At 42.8% G+C, this 27,928-nt stretch overlaps 1 protein-coding gene across 6 annotated transcripts in view; it reads right to left on the bottom strand.

Moving 5' to 3' along the window:
* Positions 1–27,928, bottom strand: part of LOC137379599 (sodium- and chloride-dependent GABA transporter 2-like) — a 77,220-nt gene that overhangs the window by 47,477 nt on the left and 1,815 nt on the right. Inside the window, exons 1-4 of one of the 6 annotated variants that reach the window (XM_068050658.1) lie at positions 27,829–27,889; positions 27,004–27,213; positions 7,411–7,545; positions 4,387–4,527 (exon numbers count right to left, since the gene is read on the bottom strand). In XM_068050658.1, the coding sequence (XP_067906759.1) occupies positions 4,387–4,527; positions 7,411–7,545; positions 27,004–27,213; positions 27,829–27,874 (532 nt within the window). In that variant the 5' untranslated portion in view covers positions 27,875–27,889. The other 5 variants (XM_068050662.1, XM_068050659.1, XM_068050661.1 and 2 more) reach the window with 5 other exon arrangements.

Genomic DNA, 27,928 nt, shown 5'->3' with positions numbered 1-27,928 from the left:
ATTCACTCATGCACACACATAAAAAATAGAGAAGGAAAAGAGGAAGGTGGGAAAAGTTACAATAAACCTGTTGAATTCTCTTGAAAATCAAGTTTTAGATGGATGCAGGCCGGAGATGATTGCAGATTTCCCTCTTGGTTGAAGGTTCTGTTGAAGATGGTGGGTTACTTCTAGCTCTGACTGCATATACTTGGATTTTTTCAGCAGAGCACTGTGCTTCCTGACTTGGCTGGAAGTCAAGCTGTTACATGTAGTTTCACCTTCTGGGTCACTCTCTCTCTCTCTCTCTGGCTGTGTTTTTTAAAGTCAAACTGTGCCACCTCTAACCTCCTGGTAGGAGACATTCTCATCTCTTCCCCATGGTGATTACACAATGGCCCAAGATGTGGTTACTTCACACCTCCTTTGTTTCAGAAGTAGACATTCAATTCTGGAATGTTTTTAGGATTGGTGTAAGATGGGTTCCATTAACATATTTTGGCTTTGAAGATTTGTCCTGCCTTTGTCAGACAGTTCGAATACACAAAAGGCCAATCCCCTTTTCTTTGGTTGCCATTTTGGACCATTGTTAACTTTTTAAAATAAAGGTTCATTTTTTAAAAGACGAAGTCCATTTTTCATAACTCTTCAGCGTTAGTCCATGATTGTTGTATCATCACACATCTACTGTGCACGACAGGATTTTCTCCAAGACCTCAGTCTTGATGAAAACCCACCTCCCTGCATGTAAAGCATTCAAATGTTCAAATGTAGTACTTTCTAGAGCAGATGGGCTACCTCATAGCACAGAAGGCAATTTGGGATTTCACCCATAAACTAATTGATAGGGACTATATCCTCCAACCATCTGGAGTGAATTGTTTGCATAAACCACCCATGCCCCGGTAGTTGTCAACTTGCAGTCTGGTTGATCAACTAAGATTTTATGCAGCATTTCATCAATCACTGCATGATTCCTTTCACAGAGTCCATTGCTGAAAAGACTCTCAACTGTGGTATTCATGACCATGTTCATGTTCTCACATATATGTCTCTGAACTCGTCATTGGCAAATTTCCCTCCATTATCAGGCAGAAACTTTGCTGACAAAATTTTGTCTATAATAACTCCTTTGTCCTTACTAAATATTATTGTAGAAAGCCAAAATATGTTTGCCATATCTACAAAATGTGGAATGAAAATATTTCTGTCTTTGTCCCATCACTTCACATCCATGGCAACTACCTCGTTAAAGTCGCGTACCAATGGAAAGCTTTCAATAGGACTTGGTGGCGTTGTCCAATTCTGTTTGCTGATTTCACACTTTCATTAATCTTTTCTATTCTCCTCATATACTCTTCAACCACAACCACATCTTTTACCAGTATCTTTAACCTTTGAAAAGCAGGGTGAGCAAATTGTCTCACCAATGCTCCTTCGACAGCACCTTCCAAACCAGCGCCCTCTACCACCTAGTAGGACAAGGGCAGCAGATGCATGGGGACACCACCACCTGCAAGTTCTCCTCCAAGTCACACACCATCCTGACTTGGAACTATATCACCATTCCTTCACTGTCGCTGAGTCAAAATCATGGAACTCCCTTCCTAACAACACTGTTGAGTCCTCTACTCTTTGTGTCACCACACAGTGTCCTGTTTGTTCCACAAATGCTGCAGGAATTATTGTTTTCCCAGGAATTTTTTCAAGGTAGCAGATACCTGATCCAACAGGGTCTCCCTCTCCAAAAATCAAATGCCAATTAGAACCAGGAGCATGTCGATATGAGACACCTTAGCACAATCCAGCAATTTAAATGCTAGTACTGATACAGGGATCCCCAAATTGAATGTCATCAATCTTTTGTACAATCTGTTTTTATGGAGGCCTACTTCCTTGACTTACCCCATGCTTGAGGAGTGGTGACCCTTAAGCTATACATCACTCACAGTCTCTCTCTCTCTCTCCAATAGACAGAGATGTCTATGGTCCTCAGGATGATGGCGAGAACAACAAGTCATAGACAATAACGAGAACACTCTATATGTGAAAAGATTCTTTTAAAACTTCTTATCCTTCCTAACCCTCATGCACACACACATACATTTTTAAAAAATGGTTAATCAGGGAAAAGGCTTTTCGGTTTACAACTGTTTCTTAGGAATAATAAAAATAATTATGTTGTCATGGTCTGGTAGGATATTTCCGGGTCAGTGAGTTGTCCCAGAGTCAAATTGTCAGATGCCACTCAAAGTCTCTCCAGGCAAGGTTGATGTACAGTCTGTGATGGGTAGGCTTTCAAGGCAATTTGGCTGCAGCAGGAATCACACAGGTCTTTCAGCAAAGGGTGTAGCAGAGGTCTGCTTGTTTTGAAGTAGCAGTCTAGCAACAGCAACTTTCTTGATTTTCAGGATCTCTCAAAACACAAGCGGTAACAGAAACCATTCTTGAGACAGGGATTTTTCAGAGACTGGAGGCAATAGGAAGCTTATACCTTTAAAATGCAGGGTTTGCTCTCTGCAAAGCAGTTTTCCTCCACAGAGTGCTGCAACTCCTCTTTTCCTGGGTCTTTTCTCACTCTCCAGGGGTCTTTTTCTCTCACCAGGCAGACGCCAGTCACACCTCAAATGTAGGATTTCTTTCCAAGAGATGCAAATCTTTATTTTTAGAGAGAGTTCTTTTTCTCTGGTCTGCAAACAGGTCCCAGCCAGCTCACAATACTGCTGGTCCAGACTGCACTTTTTTCAGAATGCAGGAGTGAAACTAAAACCCACAATCAAGTCATGCGACAGTCATAAATCTTCCTGTCATTTCCCTGTTGAGTTGTTTGGAAACAGGTGCCTTGCAGACTCAGTTCAAACACCAGGTTTCCACATTCAATGATCACAGAAAAGTCCTTTTTCTCAGTTTGTAAAAACACACAGAATTCTTAGCTTTCAAAAATAAAAACAAAACTCTTGTGACAATATATTCTTCCAGGGAATGACCATCTGTTTTCCAAAATCTATCAAATCCTGACCATGCATCATATGCATTTAACAGATCATCTTCCTTATAAATTTCATCCAAGAACTCTAATAGAATGTCCAAACCTTCATCATTATCCAACTGACAGGCATCCAGCTCACAAGATACATCTGATTTTATTTCTGGTAGGAAGTCACATTGCCAAGGCCATACCTTGCTTCCTCTTTAGTAGAGACATAACCCGTGTCCACATATTCACTTCATTCTTCCACTGATCATATGGTTCAAAGTCCAAGAACATCGGAGGGTAATCATACTCTGACAGTTTACACTTGCTTTCTGCAATTTTTCACAAAGGCTGATAGCATAATAGCATTGTAGTTTACTTTCCCCTTATTTTCTAACCTTCACCTTTAGGCAGCCATCCTCTGCAACTATGCTCCATTCCAGAAGGCCAGTTGGTGAAGGATGGAACTGGAGCCAATCTTTACGCACTTTTATATTTATTTACAGAGTTACACGTTACAAGCATACACCTCCTAATCCAACAATCACAGTTTTAGTCTCTGTCTATTTATAGGGGCACAATAAATCACTAGTTATTGCCCACCACTTGGATACAATTAACCACAACGAAAATATAATTAACAGTCTGGGCCTATCTTTCTATCAGTAATTATGATGCCTTTATCCTTCACCAGCCCTCCTCCACCCAGACCATTTGGTGTCAGGCTGGCTATTTGCGGACAAGGGTATCACCTGACCACCTGAGTTATGACCATTGCTAGGAACCTGAGCACAGACATTGAGGAACACTTTCACCAGAGCTCTGATTGAACAAACCACCGACTTTCTGAAGCATAGGTTTTGCTGCCTTGACAGGTCTAGAGAGAGAACCGCCCTGAAAGAGCCTCCTAGTTTGTATGTGCTGTATGCTCCATAATTGCAATCAAATAACGCACTGACACCATGACTTATACCTCTCTCTCACAAGATTGGGCATTTAATGTCTAGAATAATGGGACATAGATATAAGATTAAATTTTAAAGATTTAGGACGAGTAATCTAGAGGTCTAGGTCAACAGTCCAGAAAACCTGAGTTCAAATCGAACCATGGCAAATCTGGAAATAAAATGCTCATATCAGTAAAAGTAACTATGTGTCTATTGATTGGTCACAAAAACCTAACTGGTTCACTAAAGTTCTTTATGGAATGGAACCTCCTGTTGTTACCTGGTCTGGCTTTTATGTGACTCCAGTCAAAACATAAAACATGGTTGACTCTTAATTGCTCCCTGCATCCATCCTGTACAAAGAATGCAGTGGTTCTCATGGCAACTAGGTATGGGCAATACGTTCCAACATCCCAAGAATGAATATAAAAACAATTTCAAGAGCAGAACTTTCTCCCCCCAGATCTCTGCCATCTATGCTGTTACCTGTGTTCCACTCTTGTCCACAGCGAGCCCATGGCAATTCAGCAGAGAAACAATTGAAGAGGTAGAAAGTAGCCCAGCTCAGAATAAGGATGTAATAAATTATCTGGTATACATTAATGAGTTGTGAGCCATAACCAATACCTGCCACAGAGAAGAGAGAATGTAAGCACATTGCCAGTAAATTTGGTACCACAGTGCAGATTTGAACTTAATAAAACAGTCACTATTGTGAGATAGACTTTACCTATATAAAGATATCATCTATATGGTAGATCTGATACTACACCATAGGCAAGGAAGAAACCATTAGCAAACCAACATATTTACTTGGAGAAGTAAGTAAACCAAGTCTACTAAAAAAAAATGGAGGTGGGGTGTGCACTAATTAAAAAAAGGGGGAAAATTTGGATTAGACAAATTTGGTGCTGCCTGATAATTTAAATGATAGTGACATGCAGCTCTGTGCTAAGCACACTGCTGAGTGGCTGCAGGGAGTCCAAGTTCGTACAAAGATAGTAGCACATAAAGCTAATCTGCATTACTTAAAGCTAGCTTTCATCTCTTAAAGGTAAGGTGCATTCTAGCTGGAGCAGCTGCTGGAACTGGTTCAAGAAGATCTCTGAGCAGAAAGAGAAGTGGAAAAGGTGCAAAAGGCCAGAGAGTTTGCCCGAAGGTTCTCTGATACAGCACTGGAGGCCTTGGTGCAGGAGGTAGGCAGGAGGAGATGGTTCTGTTCCTTCATGGGGTCAGGAGGCCCTTCAGACAGACATTATGAAGGTAATGGGAGCAAATAACTTTCATAATCCATGCCAGCAATGTAGACCCGAGGACCTCGATGCAGTGTCACAAAAAGTTCAATAACATAAGAACGTAAGAACTAGGAGCATGAGTAGGCAATTCAGCCACTCGAGCCTGCTCCGCCATTCAATACGATCATGGCTGATCTCATCTTGGCCTCAACTCCACTTTCCTGCCCATTCTCCATAACCCTTCAACCCATTACTAATTAAAAATCTATCTATCTCCTCCTTAAATTTACTCAATGTCCCGGCATCCACCGCAATCTTGGGTAGTGAATTCCACAGACTCACAATCCTTTGAGAGAAGTAATTTCTCCTCATCTCTGTTTTAAATCTGCTACCCCTTATCCTAAAACTATGACCTCTCATTCTAGATTGCCCCACAAAAGGAAACATTCTCTCTACGTCTACTTTGTCAATCCCCTTAATCATCTTATATACCTCAATTAGATCTCCTCTCATTTTTCTAAACTCTAGAGAGTACAGGCCTAAACTGCTCAATCTCTCTTCATAAGACAAACCCCTCATCTCTGGAATCAATCTAGTGAACCTCCTCTGAACTGCCTCCAATGCAACAACATCCCTCCTCAAGTAAGGGGACCAAAACTGTACGCAATACTCTAGGTGCAGTCTCACTAATGCCTTGTACAGTTACAGTAACACTTCCCTACTTTTATACTCTATTCCTTTAGCAATAAATGCCAAAATTCCATTGGCCTTCTTTATTACCTGTTGTACCTGCATACTAGTTTTCAGTGAATCATGCACGAGGTCACCCAGATCTCTCTGCACCAAAGCACTCTGACGTTTCTCTCCATTTAGATAATAATTTGCCTTTCTATTCTTCTGACCAAAATGGATAATCTCACACTTATCCACGTTAAACTCCATCTGCCAAATTTTGGCCCATTCACCTAACCTATCCATATCTATTTAAAAATTTCTTATTTCTTTGTTGCAACTTACGATCCCAACTTTTTTAGTGTCATCTGAAAATCTGGCTACAGTACCTTCTATCCCTGCATCCAAGTCATTAATATAGATTGTAAATAGTTGGGGCCTGAGGACCGAACTTTGTGGCAGCCCACTAGTTACATCTTGCCAGCCAGAAAAAGACCCATTGATCACGAGTTGTCAAGGTTAGTGAATGCATCTGCACATGCCATATCCCTACAAATGAACCATTAACCTCACACACTACTCCATTCATCACATCCCCTTCATTTATGTACCAACAGTTGCTATCAAGCATGACCCAACATTAGTTGCCTCACTTCATCCTTTCGTTCCTAGCACCGCTGCAAGCCTCACACTCACAGCTTACAGCTTGCACACCTTGGGCTGGGATTAGTCGTGCCAGCAGGGTTCCCGGCACTGGGCCAAAAAGGCAAGGGGAACCCAGCCTCAGCCTTTTGGAGCCGCTCCCCAGTGCGATTCAACAGTGCTCAGGCGCTTAAGTGTACGGCACCGGAATCCCTGTCCCTTTAAGGATGGGGGTCCCGCCTCCAAGAGCTGCTGGTCATTCAGAGCGCTGGCAGCTCAATATTATCGGCAGCACCACCAGGAGCGGTGGCCACTGCTGGTACTACAGGAGGCCAGGGAGCAGGCCCATTGCAGGAGCCCCAGACGAGAAGTAAGTGAGGCAGGATTGCTGGGGCCAGTCCAGCGATGTTGGGGGAGGGAGAGTGGGCAATGAGGGTGGGGTTTGTGTTACCATAGGGGGTCCTTTTCCACCAGAGACCCTCCATGGGCCACAGATTAACCACGGAGGACACCGTGGGCACAGCACAAAGTTCTATCATTCCCTGTGGTAGCTCCTTGATATGACACCAGCACTCTATATTAATAGGTCAACTCACAGGACACTGACCACTTTTAATATATGGTGATTCCATCAAGTTAAATTTCACAATTTGGAGTATGCGGAGGAAAGTTACAGTGTAGCTAACTTGGTTACAACAGCAGTTACATCAGTTAAACTCTCTTCAATTCTAACAGTGATTAGTATAAGCTACCATTGAAGTTTGTTGCTGGCACTGAATCATAGGAACACAAAAGCAGGCACAACTGACAAGGACAACAAACTAAGTAACTTTAAAACGTAGCTCCAGCTAATAGCTTCTGACTTCACTTCCTTATCTCTGGTCCTCATTTGCCCAACAACTTTCTAATTTACAGTGTTAGTTTCTTCAAATCACCTTGAACATTCCTTTAAGCAACTTACCCTCGAAGAGGGGGCATATCTTCCTCCAAGCTGTGATTCCACCTTGACTAGTATACTGACCAAGGGCAATTTCAAGGAAAAACACTGGGATTCCGCAGGTAAAGAGGAATAAGAAATATGGAATGAGGAATGCACCTGGGTGGAAGCAGAATAGTAAAAATGATCAATCATACATTTTTTTTTAGGAATGTAAGTAAACATATTTAAGTACTGAATGTCCTCATTATTTGCAGCACATTTTGTTATATTTATACAAAAAAATTACTTCTGAATGGCTTTATCGATTCCTGAATTTCAGCATTCTTATGACTTACTAATTCTGCTTAGACAAATTGGTTTGTTTCCCCCCTCCAAAAAAAACTTTCACTTTTATTGACTCTCATCTCAGCATGGGTAGGAACTACATGTTTCTAAAACCAAAATTTCTAAAATGAGCCTCCAGACTGAAATGACATCTGGCTAATGTTTTCATTACCTTTGGAATGTTTTCAACTGTCAACACTAGTGGAGAAACAAACCAGTTTATTTGACCTGCCTACCTGTCTTATCGTGCATTGGAGTACCCTCTTTATTGAGCAGTAACTGACAATGACTCTGGTGAAGTAGTAATGATCACATTGGTGAGGTGCCATTGTCTTATATGGAAAATGGAAGGCATGATTTTAGTCCTGAGTTGGGTTTACTTGTGAAGAGAGAATCAAGAAATAGTTGGAAAATAAATGCAAAAACTCTATTTAAAATAATGTAAAAAGCTAGATATGATCACAGGGACTATTCTAGAGGTATGCATGAATGCACTTTGATTTCTATAAAATAATATCCAGAAATGTTAAGGATCGATGCATTAATTTGTTTAATAAGAAACCCCAATAGTTGTATCATGTGCTTGTGGATGGATTGTGCATTAGTAGCACTGTTAACTTCAGTCATTCATCAATATGTGCATCCACTATACAATTCTAATTACACGGTGTAAGAAAGTAGAAAAAGCATGTTACCACAATTTGCCTTTGGTCCTCAATTGTATCACATTTACTGAGACAGGCCAGGTTATGTGACTTGTAACGTCATCATGTGATCTGATAATTGGCATCAGTATTTGAAGACTTTTATGAGTTTCAATCTCAGGCTGTTGTTCAAGGGAATTATTTACAATCCTACAAATTATTTACCATTTCCTTAAGTTGTGAAAAGGTTCACCTCGACCTCTTAATATTTCTACTGCTTATATTCATCAAGATTTTGCTGAAGTCAGCAGTAGACTCTGCAGGACAGACCTGTTGGATTAGAATGAATTTTTTTTAACTCCATCTTGTCGCTGGGGTCATAGTAAATCGCACTGAAAATATATTATCAATTGAAGGTGTTCCCTGCCAACATTCTGACAACTATTCACACTTAAGTTAGCAATTCATTTTTAATATCCATAAACATAATTGTCACCAGAGAACTTGCAAAAAAATTGCTTTAGGCTTGACTTTATTCAGCCTAGAATCCGGTGTGACTCGCTCTGTACATGCTTGATGTTTTAACTCATGCGCCCAAGAAGTGAGTCATGCTGCATTACGGCGTTAACAAAGTGAGCTCCAAATTATTAGATTTTTCCAGTTCCCGCATGGACAGCACAAGCAGAATTGGAAAAGTTGGACGACTGAGCGAAAAGCAGCTCCTTGACAACTATGCAGACAGGAAGCAGGTGTAATTTAATGTGAATAACAGAGAGGTAACACTATGGGAGGAAAAATGAGGAATGGGAGTATTCAATTAAATGGAGGATCCTTGAAGAGTGTATATCACCAGAAAGAACTAGGGGAGTTCATATCTAAAATTCTTTGAAAGTGTGAATGTCAGTAGCCTAAGGCGTAAAACGATCAGTAACATTTTGAGTTTTATGAATGGGATATATAGTACAAGAGTAAAGAATAATAAATTTGAAGAAGGTAGCGGTTAGGCCAGTCCTCATTGTAGAAAGGACATTGACGCCATAGAAAACGTAGATTCACCAGGATTCACAACCGTGGGAAACCAGTTATGAAGATGGATATCAGACACTGGAATCATTTCAAATATAATAAAAGCAAAATACTGCGGATGCTGGAAATCTGAAATAAAAACAAGAAATGCTGGAAATACTCAGCAGGTCTGGCAGCATCCATAGAGAGAAGCAGAGTCAACGTTTCAGATCATTTCCACTGTAGGGTCTGAAAGGGTGAGTAGCAAGAAAGACTACTTCCTCAGGTTGGACAATCAGTGATGAGTCATCAATTTAAAAAGATCACAGAGTGAAGAGAGAAATTAGGAAACATGTCTTTATGTAGTGTGTTGGAGTATGGAATGGCTTGCTACAGGGAGTGTTTGATGTAGAAACCTTTGCATCTTTTAAGGGATAAATATTTGTAACAGGAAGAAATAGAGTTAATGGAAAGCACATAACAGAATTAATTTGAATTTCACCAGTGAAGAGCTGGCACAGACACAATGGATAAATGGCCTACTTCTATGGTTCCCAGTCATTTAAATTAATTGAATTTTCTGCCACACTTGTATGCTCCTGCTTTTGCCTCCACTCATAATGTTGCTGTAATTATGCATCAAACAATACCAAGTAAAGACCCAGCATGTATCTCCACCCATTTTTACTCATTGAATATCTGCAAACAGAAACTCATTGGGCTTTCTAATGGGGAAAATCAGCCCCAATATCTAATCTATCCTGTACTGCAACTGACTTGGGATATGTTCATGTTGCTTCCTGCTCATGCCTTGGTCTAGAAAACAAATAATTGGGCTGGATTTTGCCATAAAAATAATGGTGAAGTTATTGCCACTCATCATTGATATGCAAATTGGGCAGCAACTTCCAGAAACCGCAACTGTGCAGTTAAACGCAGATATCTGAAGGTTGTTGTCTGAGATGCTCGGCTCTTCCAAAAATGGCATCTCACCACCTGGCCCCCTAATCAAATAAACAACGTGAATTTTTTTTTTCAAAAATATACTTTATTCAGAAAAAACTGTAAAAAAATACGTTAGAAAACAGTTCCAAAAAGCACAAAGTCAAACAATACAAAGAGTGCAAAAGAGATCAGTTTCCTTCAATACAGGAGTGAGTTGCCTCACAACCCTCTCATTTCATTTTACATGCCATGTACATTTTACAGCAAAACAAATATTTTCTGGATACAGTTGAGGGGTTTCCCATGGATCCAGCCCCTCAGTTCACCTTGGTGGTGAGGGGGGGGGGGACCTTACACAGTGGTCTTTTCCCATTGAGCCTTTGCCGCGGCTGCCCCTAGCTTTACTGCGTCCCTCAGCACATAGTCCTGGACCTTGGAATGTGCCAGTCCACAACATTCAGTCGTGGACAACTCTTTGCGCTGGGAGACCAGCAAGTTTCGGGCAGACCAAAGGGCGTCTTTCACCGAATTGATAGTCCTCCAGCAGCAGTTGATGTTTATCTCGGTGTGTGTCCCTGGGAACAGCCCGTAGAGCACAGACTCCTGTGTTACAGAGCTGCTTGGGATGAACCTCGACAAAAACCACTGCATCTCTTTCCACACCTGCTTTGCAAAGACACATTCCAGAAGGAGGTGGGCAACTGTCTCTTTCCCATCACAGCCACCTCGAGGGCATTGTGCAGAGGGTGTGAGACTCCGGGCATGCAGGAAGGATCTGGCAGGGAGGGCTCTTCTCACCACCAGCCAAGCTACATCTTGGTGCTTGTTTGAAAGTTCTGGTGATGAGGCATTCTGCCAAACTTTGGCAGTCTGCTTAGGGAACCATTCGACCGGATCCACCATCTCCTTTTCCCGTAGGGCCTTGAGGACATTCCGTGCAGACCACTGCCTGATGGATTGGTGGTCAAAGGTGTTTTTCCGTAGAAACTTTTCCACGAAGGATAGGTGGTATGGCACAGACCAACTGGATGGCGCGTTCCACGGCAATGTGACCAGACCCATCCTTCGCAACACTGGGGACAGATAGAACCTCAGCACATAGTTTACGTACTGGGGGTCAGCGCAGAGCTTGATGCAGCCGCACACGAAGGTCGTCATGAGGATGAGGGCGGCGTTGGGTACATTTTTCCCGCCCTTATCAAGGAGTTTGAACATCGTGTCCCTCTGGACCCAGTCCATTTTGGATCCCCATATAAAGCGGATAATGGCTCGGGTGACCGCCACAGCGCAGGAGTGGGGTATGGGCCAGACCTGCGCTACGTACAGCAACAATGTGAGCTCCTCGCATCTGATGACCAGGTTCTTACCCACAATGAAAAGAGATCGCTGCTCCCACATACTCAGCTTATGGTGTATCCTGGCTACTTGCTCCTTCCAGGTTTTGGGTACACGCCCCGGCCTCTCCAAACCATATCCCGAACACCTTCAGGTAGTCTGACCTAACGGTGAAGGGGATGAAGGACAGGTCAGCCCAGTTCCCAAAGAACATGGCTTCGCTCTTGCCGTGGTTAACTTTGGCTCCCAAGGCCAGTTCGAACTAGTTGCAGATGCTCATCAGCGTGAAACTTTTTTTAAATTTCCAAAATATACTTTATTCATAAAAATCTGTAAAAAATACATTACCAAACAGTTTCAAACAGCACCAAGTCAAAAAATACAAACAGTGCAAAGGTGATCAGTTTCCTTCAATACAATCATGAGTTGCCTCACAACCCCTCCATTTCATTTGTTATGCCATATACATTTTTACATTTTACAACACACAAAATTTTCCCCATACAGTTCGAGGGGTTTCCCATGGATCCAGCCCCTCAGTTCAGCTTGGTGGGGGGACCTTATACAGTGGTCCCCATCAGCGTGAAATTGCTGTACTTACATCATAGATATGAACTAAACTCACCAGAAGAAGTTCGAGGTTATCCATTCCTGTGTAAGTAGGTACCCTTTTAACTATTGCCAAATACGTCCCTGGCACTGAAAATTAATTTTTACAAGTGTGGACTTTCATTCTTTCGGACTTAATTATTGCTGGAGATTTTAAAAATATAAATCTAAATAAAACATTTTTACTTTTTCTTTGTCTCTTTTATCTCCCATAATCCAATCTTTCTTTCCTTCTATTTATTTGCCTTTTGATACCTGATTTGACACTGAATTCACCATTCTAACTGACATTTCCTGGTTCAGACTGTGCTGCTTATTGAAGATTCTTCAATCTTATTGGTTAAGAAGATACAAAGTTGCCTGACCTGTTCACATAGGTCCCAGATTCTTTGTAAATAGTGCTATGTTTTGGGCTCACAAGGAGGTCCAGTGCTAAAGCCCATAAAAGCAAGCGCAAATCTAATATAAGTCCAATAGCTGGTGCCATTTGTTCGCCTTTCAGAGCAAAATCCATCCCAGTAACTGTTTCAAACTTTCATCCATCCCTTATCTTTGTGTGGTTGATCTTTGAATATCCCAAAGCACCAGAGCTTCCAAGACAGCTCCCATTTTTCCTCAGCCATGGAATTCCCTCCACTGTGGTAGACAGGACCCTTATCTTCCTCAATTCCCTCTTGTGCTTCTGTGCTTGCACATTCACCTCCTTTCACAACCATGATATGACCTCCCTTACATTAGGTCATATCTGGCAACATTATGGGTGGAGGTGGGAGCAACATCTCTGATATGGGCACCGCTAGCAAGGCCAACATCTATTGCCCATCCCTAGTTGCCCTGAAAAGGTGGTGAGTCTTAAATTTCAGCAGTGCAAGTTGTGAAGATGCTCCCACAGTGCTGTTAGGTAGGGAGTTCCAAGGTTTTGACCTTGATGAAGGAATGACAAAAGTGGAGTTGCAATTAATCTGGATCTAAACTGCACTAATTTTCAAAAGTTTGTAAAGACTATGTGAAAAACATCATACTAATAATCTTTGCACTCTGCCTTTCAAAATAGAGTATTAATCAACGTAATTTGGTTGCAACAAATTCCACAATGGCAGCATATATTCTTTTGTTGATCTATGATTGAATAATCCTGTTAACTCTCGTAAAATTAATAACGGTTAACAGTAACAACATAAGAACATAAGAAATAGGAGCAGGAGTAGGCCATTCAGCCCCTCAAGCCTGCCCCACCATTCAATAAGATCATGGCTGATCTGTCCCAGTCCTCAACTTCTCTTTTGGCCCTGCTCTGCCTAACCCTCGACTCCCTGAGATTTCAAAAGATCTATCTACCTCCTCCTTAAATACATTTAGTGACCTGTCCTCCACAACTCTCTGAGGCAGAGAATTCCAGAGATTCACCACCCTCTGAGAGAAGAAATTCCTTCGCATCTCAGTTTTAAATGTGTGCCCCCTTATTCTGTAATTATGTCCCCTCGTTCGAGATTCCCCCATTAGTGGCAACATCTTTATGATATGATATGACCTCCCTTACATTAGCCTTCCATCCTACCACACTCCGCATTTGACATAATATCTTCTACTTCCATTACCTCCAACATGATTCCAACACCAAATACATCTTCCCCTTCCCCTCCTTTCTCCATTTTCTGAAGGGACCATTCACTCTGTGACATTCTGGTTCATTCTTCCATCATCATCACCAACTCCATACCAACTGCCCTCCTTACCCTGGCACATCTCTATGCATGGACAGCAGGTGCAGTACCTGTTCGATCACCTCCTCCCACATCACTGCCCAGGGTCCCAAATATTCTATCTGTGTGAAACAGCAATTTGTGTATTTCCTCCAAGGTTGTCTTCTGGATTTATTGCTCTCAATGTGGTCTCCTCTACAATGGGGACAACAAACGTAGATTAGATGATTGTTTTGACCACCTCCATTTTATACGCAAGTGTGACCCCTAAGATCATCTTCTCAACATCTACCCTGTCGAGCCCCCTTAAAATCTTATATGTTTTTATAAGATCACCTCTCATTCTTCTAAACTCCAATGAATAAAGGTGTAACCTGTTTAGCCATTCTTGATAAGACAGCCCCTTCATCCCAGGAATCAGCCTAGTGAACCTATTCTGAACCGCCTCCAATGCTAGTATATCCTTCTTTAAATACAGGGACCAAAACTGTACGCAGTACTCCAAGTGTGGCCTCACCAACACCCTGTATAGTTGTAACAGGACATCCCTATTTTTAAACTCTAACCCCCTAGCAATAAAGGCCAAAATTCCATTTGCCTTCCTAATTACTTGCTGCACCTGCATGCTAACCTTCTGTGTTTCATGCACAAGAACACCCAGATCCCTCTGTATTGCTGTATTTTATAGTCTTTCTCCATTTAAATAATAATCTGGCTTTTTATTCTTCCTTCCAAAGTGGATTACCTCACACTTTCCCACATTGAACACCATCTGCTAATTTTTTTCCCACTCGCTTAACCTATCTATATCCCTTTGCAGATTCTTTGTGTCCTCATCACAACAGGCCTTCCCACCTATTTTTATATTGTCAGCAAATTTGGGTACATTACACTCTGGCCCTTCCTCCAAGTCATTCGTGTAGATAGTAAATATCTGAGGCCCTAGGACCGATCTTCGTGGCACCCCACTAGTTACAGCTTTCCAATCTGAAAAGGACCTATTGATCCCGACTCTCTGCCTTCTGTGTGTTAGCCAATCCTCAATCCATGCCAATACATTACCCCATCACCCTGAGCTCCTATTTTGTGCAATAACCTTTTATGTGGCACCTTATCAAATGCCTTCTGAAAATGCAAATGCACAACATTTACTGGTTCCCCTTTATCCACTCTGCTTGTTATATCCTCAAAGAACTCTAACAAATCTGTCAAACATGATTTCCCTTTCATAAAACCATGTTGGCTCTGTTTGATTGCATTATGTTTTTCTAAATGTCCTGCTATTTCTTCCTTAATAATGGACTCAAGCATTTTCCCAATGACTGATGTTAAGTTAACTGGTCTATAGTTTCCTGCTTTCTGTTTCCCTCCTTTCTTGAATAGGGGTGTCACATTAATGGTTTTCCAATCCGCTGGTACCCTACAGGAATCCAGTGAGTTTTGTTATATTATGACCAATGTCTCCACTATCTCTGCAGCCACTTCTTTTAAAACCCTTGGATGCAGACCATTAGGTCCTGGCGACTTGTCTGCCTTTAGTCCCATCAGTTTGTCCAGCACCTTTACCCTTGTGATAGAGATTGTTACAAGTTCCTCCCTTCCATTTACACCTTGTTCATCTATTATTGTTGGGATGTTTATAATGTCCTCCACCGTGAAGACTGATGCAAAATATTGGTTTAAATTATCTGCCATTTCTTTGTTCTCTGTTATTAATTCCCCATTCTCATCCTCTCAGGGCCCCAAACTTACTTTAGCTACTCTCTTCCTTTTAATATACCCATAGAAGCTCTTACTGTTCGTTTCTATATTTCTTGCCAATTTACTCTCATAATCAATTTTCTCCCTCTTTATTAGTTTTTTAGTCATCTGCTGCTGGTTTCTAAAAACTTCCCAAGCCTCTGGCCTACCACTTGTTTTTGCCACATTTTACGCCTTTGCTTTTGATTTAATGTCAAGCCAACTCTGTTATGAGTAATGGAGTTACAAAATGAATTAAAAGCAAAATACTGCAGATGCTGGAAATCTGCACCATTAATATACCATTTGCCTTTGCTCCATGACCTTCTGGTCAGTTATTCTCTGTGACCCTCTGTCTTATCAACACCTTCTCTTTTGTTATTTCTTGCCCCATCCCCACTTTACTTGCTTAAAACCTATTACATTTCTAATATCTGCCAGTTCTGATGAAGGGTCACTGACCTGAAATGTTAACTCTGCTTCCCTCTCCACAGATGCTGCCAGACTTGCTGAGTATTCCCAGCACTTTCTGTTTTTATTACAAACTGAATGTTCTATTTAACTAAATGTTGCTTTGCTGAGCTTCAGTCACCATGCACAGCAGGTGCCTAGCATCAGTGAAGAATGAGAGTTGGAAAGGGTTAAAAGAGTGAAAGGGAAGAAATAAATTCAGTGTTACACGGTAATGAATAGACACTCATTCAATTCACTGAATAGTCCACTAATCACATATTGTTAAACATTGCCAGCATTTTATAGTTAAAAGTAAATTTCAGATACATTGGTATATTTGGTGCCTTAAACCTAGTTCACCATTACTAAAATAATCATTTCAGGAAAAAAATAAAATTTCATCAAATATTCTAAAAGTGATTTGGAAAAAAGTCCCTCTTTTTATACTAACCTTCTGACCAAATCCACCTATTTTTCTGTTCCAAAATTCAAGGCCACTTGGAGTTGACATCGCAATAGCCAGGTTCTTTGAGTCCTCCCCTAGAGGCCCAACAAGCTTCTCACCAGACTATCTCAAGCCAGTCGTTCACAGCTTACCCCAAGACCCAGCCAGTTGTGCAATGCCTCCCCCCGCAAGGTCCAATGGATTCCCCATGAGGCTGGGAACAGGGTCTCAGTCTCCTTAAGCTCAAAAAAGTGCTTGCAGCCTCCTCTAGAGGCCCAGCTAGGTTCTCATAGCCTCTACCTTGAAGTTGTCAGTTACTGATAAGTACTTGTAACATCCCCACATTGCAAATCCATACCTCCATACCCCCCCCCTCTCCCCACAACCCCAGGTCCAGTCAATGGCTTGCAGCCCTGCATTCACAGTGACACATATTCCCAAGTGCATTTGGGAAGGCAGAGTTCAGCCTGTCCTAATGTGGCTGTCACTGGGAGGGTGGGCACTTATTCAGCATACCACAAAACTGGACAGAATTTATGCTGCAGCACTTCTGCAGTTGAATCCTGGTGGTGTACTTATGCCTTTTCCCTACTCATACATTTCAGGACATAGGGATTTTCTATCTTTCATTCTTCTATATCATAAATGTACATTTAGCAGCTGTCTCAGAACGAAGCAACCAGTGAGTTAAAAGGGCTTTCAGTGGGTGAAGTGCTAATTGGTAGTAGAGGAGAGACAGAGTGCTGATTCTTCACAGAGTGGAGAAAGGAGTATCCTCAGCTGATGGTCCTAGATCTTGGGCTCAGTCTTAAAGTGAAATCTGATTTATCTAGTGCAGGTGGTGGAGACAATTTCCACACGTGGGGTTAAGATGATAGCAGTGGGAGAAGTCCAGTTTCTGCAGCACATTTCAGGAAATTTCCCACAAGCAGTACAGCATGCGAAAGATTGTGACATCTCAAGGAAATTTCTATGACATTAGGATGCCAGGACATCGGTGACACCTGGAGTGGCAGCTAACAGTCTTGCGATAGCTGGTTGAACTGAACATTTTCACACTGTTTCTAAGATCTGGGGCTGGATGTTACCATGCTCTGGAGATGGGGTGGGAGGCCTCATAAAATGGCGGCAAAAGGCATCAGCAGGGGATAGAAACATAGAAAAATAGGAGCAGGAGTAGGCCATTCGGCCTTTCAAGCCTGCTCCGCCATTCAATACGATTATGGCTGATCATCCAAACTCAGTATCCTGTTCCCGCTTTTTCCCCGTATCCCTTGATCCCATTAGCCCTAAGAACTATATCTAACTCTTTCTTGAATATATTTAATGATTTGGCCTCAACTGCTTTCCGTTGGAGAGACTTCTCCACTCTTTGGGTGAAGAAATCTCTCCTCATCTCAGTCCTAAATGTCTTACCCCTTATCCTTAGACTGTGACCCCTTGTCCTGGACTCCCCAGCCATCGGGAACATCCTTCCTGCATCTAGTCTTTCCAGCCCTGTTAGAATTTTGTAGGTTTCTATGAGTTCCCCTCTCATTCTTCTAAACTCTAGCATGTACAAGTTTAATCAACCCAATTTCTCTTCATATGTCAGTCCTGCCATCCCAGGAATCAGTCTGATGAACCTTCACTGCACTCCCTCCATAGCAAGAACATCCTTCCTCAGATAAGGAGAGCAAAACTGCACACAATATTCCAGGTGTGGTCTCACCAAGGCCTTGTATAATTGCAGCAACACATCCTTGCTCCTGTACTTGAATCCTCTCGCCATGAAGGCCAACATACCATTTGCCTTTTTAACTGCTTGCTGCACCTGTACGCTTACTTTCAGCGACTGGTGCACGAGGGCACCCAGGTCTCGCTGCACCTCCCCCTTTCCCAAGGAATGGCCATCCGGCAACTATTGAGCCTCCACTGGAGGGTTCTCCCCTCCAATTGCTGAGGCCTGTCTGCCTAGCCCTGGCACATTAATTTTATAAACTTAACTGGTCGTCGAGGGAACCTCAACATGGAGGCACCCTCTTCTTCCAGTAACCTCAGCAGCAACCACCTCTGTCGGTGGCACAGCTGAGACTGCTGAGCTGCCAGCGTTCTGATTGGTGGTTCAGACCTAGGCCCATCTAGAGAAAAAGTGCCACAAGCAAATCACTCTGGCACGGCTGCTTCCTTGAGTTAAGAGACACCTATAGTATCTAAGGCTGCAGGAGGAGCATCTCAGCAGCACACCACACAACGTCATTTCAGTCAATGAGCATCTCACAGGAGACATAGATTGGGAAAACAGCGAGTAAATTAGCTGGCCGAAAGGGCAGACGTAATGCTAAGAACATAAGAAATAGGAGCAGGAGTAGACCATATAGCCCCTTGATCCTGCTCCACCATTTGATATGATCATGGATGATCTTCTGCCTCAACTCCACTTTCTCACCAGCTCCCCAGACTCCTTGATTCCCTGAGTGATCAAAAATCTATCTCAGCCTTCAATATATTCAATGCTGGAGTATCCACAACCTTCTGAGGTAGAGAATTCCAAAGATTCACAACCTTTTCAATTAAGAAATTTCTCCTCATCTCAGTCCTAAATGATCGGCCCCTTATCCTGAGACTGTGCCTCTCGGGTTCTAGATTCCCAGGCAGGGTAGACAACCTCTCTGTCTACCCTGTCAAGCCCTTTCAGAATATTATATATTTCAATGAGATCACCTCTTATTCTTCTAAGCTCCAGAAAGTATAGGCCCAATTTACTCAGCTTCTCATTATCGGACGACCCCTCATCCCAGGAACAAATCTTCGTTGTACCACCTACAATGCAAGTGTATCCTTCCTTAGACTGCACACAGTACTCCAGGTGTGGTCTCATCAAAGTCCTGTACAATTGTAGCAAGACTTCTTTACTCTTGTACTCCAATCCTTTTGCAATAAAGGACAATATGCCATTTGCCTTCATAATTGCTTATTGTACCTGCATGCTAACTTCCTGTGTTTCTTGTATGTCACTCTAAGCATCAAAATTTACAAGTTTCATGCCTTTAAAAAAATCTTTCTATTTTTATTCCCGAAGTGATTAACCTCACACTTCCCACATTATACCCCATCTGCCACCTTGTTGCTCATTTACTTAACCTGTTTATATCTCTTTGCAGCCTCTTTGGTCCTCCCTCACAGCTAACATTCCCACCTAGCTTTGTAGCATCAGCAAACTTAGATACAGTACTCTCTGTCTCTTTGTCTAAGTCATTAATATAGAGTGTAAATAGCTGAGGCCCCAGCATTGATCCTTGCGGCACTCCACTCGTCACAGCCTGTCAATTTGAAAATGCCCCATTTATCGCTACTCTTTGCTTCCTGTCCGTTAATCAATCCTCTATCCTCTATCCATGCTAATATATTATCCCTCAACTCCATGAGCCCTTATCTTGCATATTAACCTTTTGCACCTTATCGAATGTCTTTTGGAAATCCAAGTACATTACATCTACTTGATCCCCTTTATTTACCCTATCAGTTACTTTCCCAAAAATCTCTAATAAATTTGTCAAACACTATTTCCCATTTGTAAAACCATGTTGACTTTGTCTGATCATATTTTGATTTTCTAAGTGCATTGTTAAGACTTCTTTAATAATAAGTTCCAGCATTTTTCCAATGACTGATGTCAGCCTAACTGATCTGTAGTTCCCTGTTTTCTCTCTCCCTCCTTTCTTGAATAGCATTAATGATAATTGCTAATTTCCAATCCACTGGAATCATTCTGGAATCTGGGGAATTTTGGAAAATTATAACCAGCGCATCCATTATCTCTACATGTACCTCTTTTGCAACACTAGGATGTAGGCCATCAGGCCCTGGGATCAGACAATTTGTTTTTGTGATGTTGGTTAAGGGATAAATGTTGGTCAGAACACCTTAAATTTTTCCAATACTTTTTCTCTGCTGATGTTAATTACCTTAAATTCTTCACTCTTATTAGCCCCTTGGTTACCCTTTGGTGTGTAATTTGTGTCTTCTACTGTGAAGACAGACACAAAGGCCAGAATTTTACAGTGGGGAGACGGGAGCCAGACTCGGACGTAAATGTCGGTAACGAACCCGCTTCTGCCTAGCCCGGGGATCCGTCCTGTATTTTATGGATCCCCGAGCTTTAATTGTCCCAAGGCGGGACTTCCACCCACTTGAGGGAGGAGGTCCCGCCTCAGTGAATGGCCAGCCAATCAGCGAGCCGGCAGCTCTTGGTCTCAGCAACTCCACCGGGAGCGGTGGCCACTGCTGGGACTGCAGCCCAGCCGACACCATGGACCCGAGAGAGAGGGTAAGTTTGGGTTGCCTGACCAGGGGGATCGGTCGTGCCCTGGTGAGGCTAGGGTGGTTGTTTGGAGGAAGGGGAGGCATCTAGGAACCTGGGGGTGGGTTGGGAGGCGGGGGCGGCCCTCAATTGGGCGACTACAATGCCCCCCCTCCCCGGGGCGCGGAAAGGCCAGCAGCTATTGCTGGGTGGCCTTTCGCGCCCCCAGCACACCCGCTTGCCATGGGTAAAATACCCGTGGAGGCGAGTGAGGGCCCTTAAGTGGCCGTTAAGTGGCCACTTGGTCTTGATTGGCCTCGGGTGGGCAAGCCGTTTCCCACCCCCTGCCCCCCTGCCTGACCTGTGTAAACTTGTCCAAAGGCGGAATCGGGGCGGGTAGGCCTCCCGGAGCCTGCTGCTCAATTTTACGCCACCCCCACGCCACCATCCAACCCGCTGGGGCGGTGTAAAGTTCTGTCTAAAATATTTGTTCAATGCCTCTGCCATTTCCTCATTCCCCATGATAATTTGTCATGTGTCTACTTCTAGGGGGACCAGTGTTTATTTAGATACTCTCCTTTTTATATACTTGTAAAAGCTTTTACAATCTGTTTTTATATTCCTGGATAGTTTACTCTCATACTATTTTTCAATTTTTTTACCCTTTTGTATCAACTTTTTGGTTGCCCTTTCCTGGATTCTAAAACACTCCCAATCCTCAGGCTTACTACTATTCTTGCAACATCATAAGCCTTTTCTTTTAATCCACTACTATCCTTAACATCCCTCGTAAGCCACAGATGGATCATTCTTGCTGAGTTTTTTTAACGGAATGTATTTTTGTTGAACACTTTGAATTGTTTCTTTAAATGTTTCCCATGATTTATTTACCCAATCAACCTCTCTCCTCATGCCTATGTTATTGGCTTTCATATTCTTGTTTGGTACTTGGAATTCATTGGAATTATGATCACCTTTCTCAGCAGATCCTTTACTATGAGATTACGAATTAATCCTGCCTCATTACAGAATGCTAGTTCTAAAATACCTTTATCTCTAGTTGGTTCCACAACATATTGTTCCAGGAAACTGTCACAAAAGCTTTCTAAAACTCATCTACCAGACCACTTTTGCTAATGTGATTGGTCCCGTCTACGTGAAGATTAAAGTCCCCCACAATTATTACATTGCCTTTATGACAAGCTCCAATTATTTCTTGCTTAATGCTCTGTCTAACGGTAGCTGTAGATAGGGCAGTTGGAATTTTATGGCACTTTTTGGAAATTATGCGATACCTAAAAATAAACACAACTTCTGCACACAGTTCTGAGGTATATGTTATATCTGTTATATGTCTTTCACTTTTTCAGGGTTTGGATGATGGTGGGGAAATGTGGGGGAATTGTTGATTGTTGTAAAAACCCATCTGGTTCACTTCTCTCCTTCAGGAAAGGAAATCTGCTGTCCTTACCTGGTCTAGTCTACATGTGACTCCAGACCCACAGCAATGTGGTTGACTCTTAAAATCCCCTCTGAAATAGTGCAGCAAGCCACTCATTTGTATCAAACCACTACAAAGCCTAAGATGGACCACCCGGCATCGACCTAGGCACCGGAAACGACAATGGCAAACCCAGCGCTGTCGACCCTGCAAAGTCCTCCTTATTAACATCTGGGGGCTTGTACCAATATTGGGACAGCTGTCCCACAGACTAGGCAAGCAACAGCCTGACATAGTCATACTCACAGAATCATACCTTACAGACAATGTCCCAGACACCAACATATTCATTCCTGGGTATGTCCTATCTCACTGGCAGACAGACCCATTAGAGGTAGTGGCACAGTGGCATACAGCTGAGAGGAATTTGCCCTGGAAGTCCTCAACATTGACTCTGGACCCCATGAAGTCTCATGACATCAGGTCAAACATGGGCAAGGCAACCTCCTGCTGATTACCACCTACCGCACCTGCCCCCCATCCCTTGGCTAATGAATCATGCTACTCCTTGTTGAATACCAATTGGAAGAAGCACTGAGGGTGGCAAGGGCACAAAATATACTCTGGGTAGGGGGTTTCAGTGTCCATCACCAAGAGTGGTTCGGTAGCACCACTACTGACTGAGCTAGATGAGTCCTAAAGGAGATAGCTGCTAGACTGGGTCTGCGGCAGGTGGTGAGGGAACAAACAAGTGGGAAAAATCTACTTGACCTCATCCTCATCAATCTATCTGTCGCAGATGCCTCTGTCCCAGACAGTATTGGTGGGAGTGACCACCGCACAGTCCTTGTGGAGACTAAGTCCCATCTTTACAATGAGCATTCTGACCATCCTGTTGTGTAACACTACCACTGTGCTAAATGGGATAGATTTCAAACCGATTCCGTGATGCGCTGTGGGCCATCAGCAGCAGCAGAATTGTATTCAACCACAATCTGTAACCTCATGGTCCGGCATATCGTCCACTCTACCATTACCATCAAGCCGGGGGACGAACCCTGGTTCAATGAAGTGCAGGAGGGTATGCCGAGCAGCACCAGGCATACATAAAAATGAGGTGTCAGCCTGGTGAAGCTACAACATTGAACTACTTGCATGCCAAACAGCGGAAGCAGTGTGCAATAGATAGGGCTAAGCGATCCCACAACTCACCGGAACAGATCAAAGCTCTGCAGCCTGCCACATCGAGTCATGAATGGTGGTGGATAATTAAACAACTGACAGGAGGAGGAGGATCCACAAAAATCCCGATCCTCAACAATGGGGGCGCTCAGCACATCAGTGCAAAAGACAAGGCTGAAGCATTTGCATCCTTCTTCAGCCAGAGTGCTGAGTGGATGATCCCGTCTCCTCCTGAGGTCCCCAGCATCACATATACCAGTCTTCAGCCAATCCAATTCAACCTACGTGATATCAAGAAACGGCTGAAGGCACTGGAAGGCAAAGACTATGGGCCATGACAACATTCCGGCAATAGTACTGCAGATTTGTGCTCCAGAGCTAGCCATGCCCCTAGCCAAGCTGTTCCAGTACAGCTACCACATTTGCATCTACCCGACAATGTATAAAATTGCTGAGTTATGTCCTGTACACAAAAAGCAGGACAAATCCAATCTGGCCAATTACCGCACTATTAGTCTACTCCCGATTATCAGTAAAGTGATGGAAGGTGTCATTGACAGTGCTATCAAGTGGCATTTGCTCAGCAATAACCTGCTCAGTGACGCTCAGTTTGGGTTCCGCCAGGGCCACTCATCTCCTGACCTCATTACAGCCTTGGTCCAAACATGAACTAAAGAGCTGAACTCCAGTGGTGAGGTGAGAGTGACTGCCCTTGACATCAAGGCGGCATTTGACCGAGTATGGCATCAAGGAGCCCTAGCAAAACTGAGGTCAATGGGAATCGGCGTAAAACTGTCCATTTGTTGGAGACATACCTAGCACAAGGAAAGATGGTTGCGGTTGTTGGAGGTCAATCATCTCAGTCCCAGGCCATCACTGCAAGAGATCCTCAGAGTAGTGTCCTAGGCCCAACCATCTTCAGCTGCTCCATCAATGACCTTCCCTCCACCAGTCGGTACACATATGGACAACATCCAGGCTTGGACTGATAAGTGGCAAGCAACATTCATGCCACACAAGTGCCAGGCAATGACCATCTCAAACAAGAGAGAATCTAACCATCTCCCCTTGACATTCAATGGCATTACCATCGCTGAATCCCCCACCATCAACAACCCACGGGTCACCATTGACCAGACACTGAACTGGACCAGCTACATAAATGCTGTGGCTGCAAGAGCGAGTCAGAGGCTAGGAATTCTGCGGTGAGTAACTCACCTCCTGCCCCCCTAATGCCTGTCCACCATAAAAAATAAGGGGTCACCCATTTAAGACAGATGTGGACAAATCTTTTCTCTCAGAGGGTCATAAGTCTTAGGAATTCTCTTCCTCAAAAGGTGGTGGAAGCAGAGTCTTTGAATATTTTTAAGGCGGAGGTAGATAGATTCTTGATAAGCAAGGGGGTGGAAGGTTATTGGGGGTAGGTAGAAATGTGGAGTACTCAGTTCAGCCATGAACTTATTGAATGGCCTACTCCTGCTCCTAATTCGTATGTTCGTCTGTTCGTATCTATGAGGCACAAGTCAGGAGTCTGATGGAATACTCTCAGCTTGCCTGGATGAGTGCAACTCTGACAACACTCAAGATGCTCGACACCATCCAGGACAAAGCAGCCCACTTGATTGGCACCCCATCCACAAACATTCACTCCCTCCACCACCGATGAACAGTGGCAGCAGTGTGTACCATCTACACGATGCACTGCAGCAACTCACCAAAGCTCCTTCAACGGCACCTTCCAAAGCCACGACCTCTACCACCTCGAAGGAAAAGGGCAGCAGATGCATGGGAACACCACCACCTGCAAGTTCCCCTACAAGCCACAGACCATCCTGAGTTGGAACTATATCTCCGTTCCTTCACTGTTGCTGGATCAAAATCCTGGAACTCCCTTCCTAAGAGCATTGTGGGTGTACCTACATCCTAAAGACTGCAACCACCTTCTCAAGGGCAAGTAGGGATGAGCAATAAATGCTGGCCTAGCCACTGTGCCCACATCCCTTGAACAAAGAAATTTTAAAAATGTGGATGTCTTATGAAGGAACTTGGTAGAAGTATTTGTTGGTAAGAGATTTTCTGAGGGTGTTGGTGGAGAACAAGCAAGTGTGAAGTGATTTTATTTTAGTGAATAAACCCTTATTTGTCGAAGGCAGTCAGCTATCAGTTAGGCCATCTTTTCTGTGGCTGATGGCTGTTTTGTCCTTTGTCTTCTCCTTCTTGTACACCCTCCTCATGCTGCAGGGAAAGATGTCCTTTCATCTGCTCTTCACCATTGTCTCCAGCCTTTGGAAGCAAGAAGCCTTTCTTCATCCAGAGATTAAGTAGAACATACAAAGCCTCATGATTCTTGAGAATCTCACCGTGTTGCATTGTCAAGCTCCACCAGATTTAAACAGGCACCTGAAACCGACTTGAGACTTCCTATAATCTACACTATGACATTTATTACGGCATAAAGAAAGAAAGCCTTACTTTATAAAGTGCATTTTTCAGGATATCCCAACGTGCTTTACAGCCAATGATGCACTTTGAAGTGTGGTCGCTGTTGTAATATAGGCATATAGGCTTCATTATAGCTAACAGCATCTGTCTGGAGAAGCTTTGCTGTAGTCATCAGCCATAACTGCAGGGATAGTCCAGATCACTAATCAGCCATCTTAATACATGGCTTTGAGTCATAAAGGCTTGTATGGTGAATTGTTGCGAGCATAAGTATCTGACACTTATATTCAAGATAAGGTGATTAATATTGTACACAGACTGAATATTAATAGAACAACAGCCTTGCTCAGATATTCAGGGGTTGTCATATTGCTCCTTGCACCTGTGGGACCCTGTCAGTCTGTAGGACAGGAGAATGCTGTCTTTGTTTATTTGCTTCACAAAGAAATAAAAGACTGTCATTGCATAGAATTGCAGCGAAATTAGAACATGCAATCAGGTCATTCAATCAAATTGTTGTTTAATTCTTCACAGTCATCTTAATCTCATGTGCCTACTTTGTTCCTATATGCCTTTATTGCCCCTTTCCTTCAATCATCTGTCTAATCTGTTATGTGCTGACCTGGGCTCTGCTTCAGTCACAAACCCCAGTGGTGCATTCCACAGCCTCACAACTGTCTGTGTGATAAGATTTCTCCACCCTCTGTCCTAAATCTCTTACAATTAATCTTATCGTTGTCCCCTCTTTCTATCTACTATGTCCCATCCTTTCACATTTCTAGCACCAATATCAAATCACCCCTCTGTTCTAATGAAAATAGGTCTAATCTTTCAAGTCTGTCTTTATCTTTGTATTTTCTTACACGAGGCAGCATCCCACTGAATGTGCACTGTACCCGCTCTATTGCTTCAACATTCTTCCTATTGTGTGGAGCCCAAAACTGCACATGGTATTCCACTTGTGCTGTCACTAAAGTTTTAATTAGATTCACTATTACAATTTGACTTTTATATTCTGTATCTCTTGCCAGTGTACCCAGTTTTCCTTTTTTTAAACATCCTACCTCCTCCATTCTTGTAGCAGAGATAAGGGAATCTCCAAATGTTCCCCAATCCAATTATTCCTCCAATCACAGACAAGACAAATTCCAACTTGTTGCTCCATTTTTCTCTTTTCTTCATCATCTTGTTCTTTTCACGAAGGTAATTCTGGGATGAGGCAGTCCCTTTTCGTATTACTTCTCCACTATTGCTGTTCATTTTGTCAAATTTGTCTGTTCAGTAAATGAAGAAGAGCATTTGAGATTAAGTAAATGGCAAACAGCATCACAGATCAAATATTCACACCAGGAGTTGCATCACAGACACATCCAGTAGTCATTTTCTATGGTTAAAGGGTAGATTGCAAAACACATATCAAATAAACAATAATCATTACATTGATGAGCACTCAAGAAATTCAGCTAGTTGTGTAGAGCATTCTAAAGCATTTTAGAAGGAGTAAACAATTATAAATCAGTTAACCAAATATTGATAATTAAAAGAAAAACCATGGACTGTGATCACAGTCAGTACAACTGCTTTACTATTTAACAGATCAAGTTTTACATTTCAAGATACTCACTAGCCGCTGGTTGAGAGTAAATTATACTGATAAGGGTAGATGTCAAGAAAAACCCTATATGCCAAATGAGAAATATTAATTTCATTGGTTGGAAATTTACCTGAGACTTTTAATGGGAAAAATCCTACAATTTAACTTTTGAAAAACTGGCAGCCAAAATAGCCACTGCAATTTATATCTGAAATACGAGGACATAGAACTGGAGACAAAAAGTCTAACAAGAACCCCAGCCAGGACAATGGCTTGCTCGAAGTGATTGAATTACCTAAAATGGCTTCATTAGCATGACAGTCAGGACCATCCGCACACATTGACTTTGAAAGAGCCAACCCCCCTCCAAGTGTGAATAGGCACAGTGGGGCATG

Source organism: Heterodontus francisci, chromosome 18 (genome assembly GCF_036365525.1).
Source record: "Heterodontus francisci isolate sHetFra1 chromosome 18, sHetFra1.hap1, whole genome shotgun sequence".
Lineage (NCBI taxonomy): Eukaryota > Metazoa > Chordata > Chondrichthyes > Heterodontiformes > Heterodontidae > Heterodontus > Heterodontus francisci.
The sequence above is the reverse complement of the archived record's forward strand: the minus strand, read 5'-3'. Positions and strand labels throughout refer to the sequence as shown.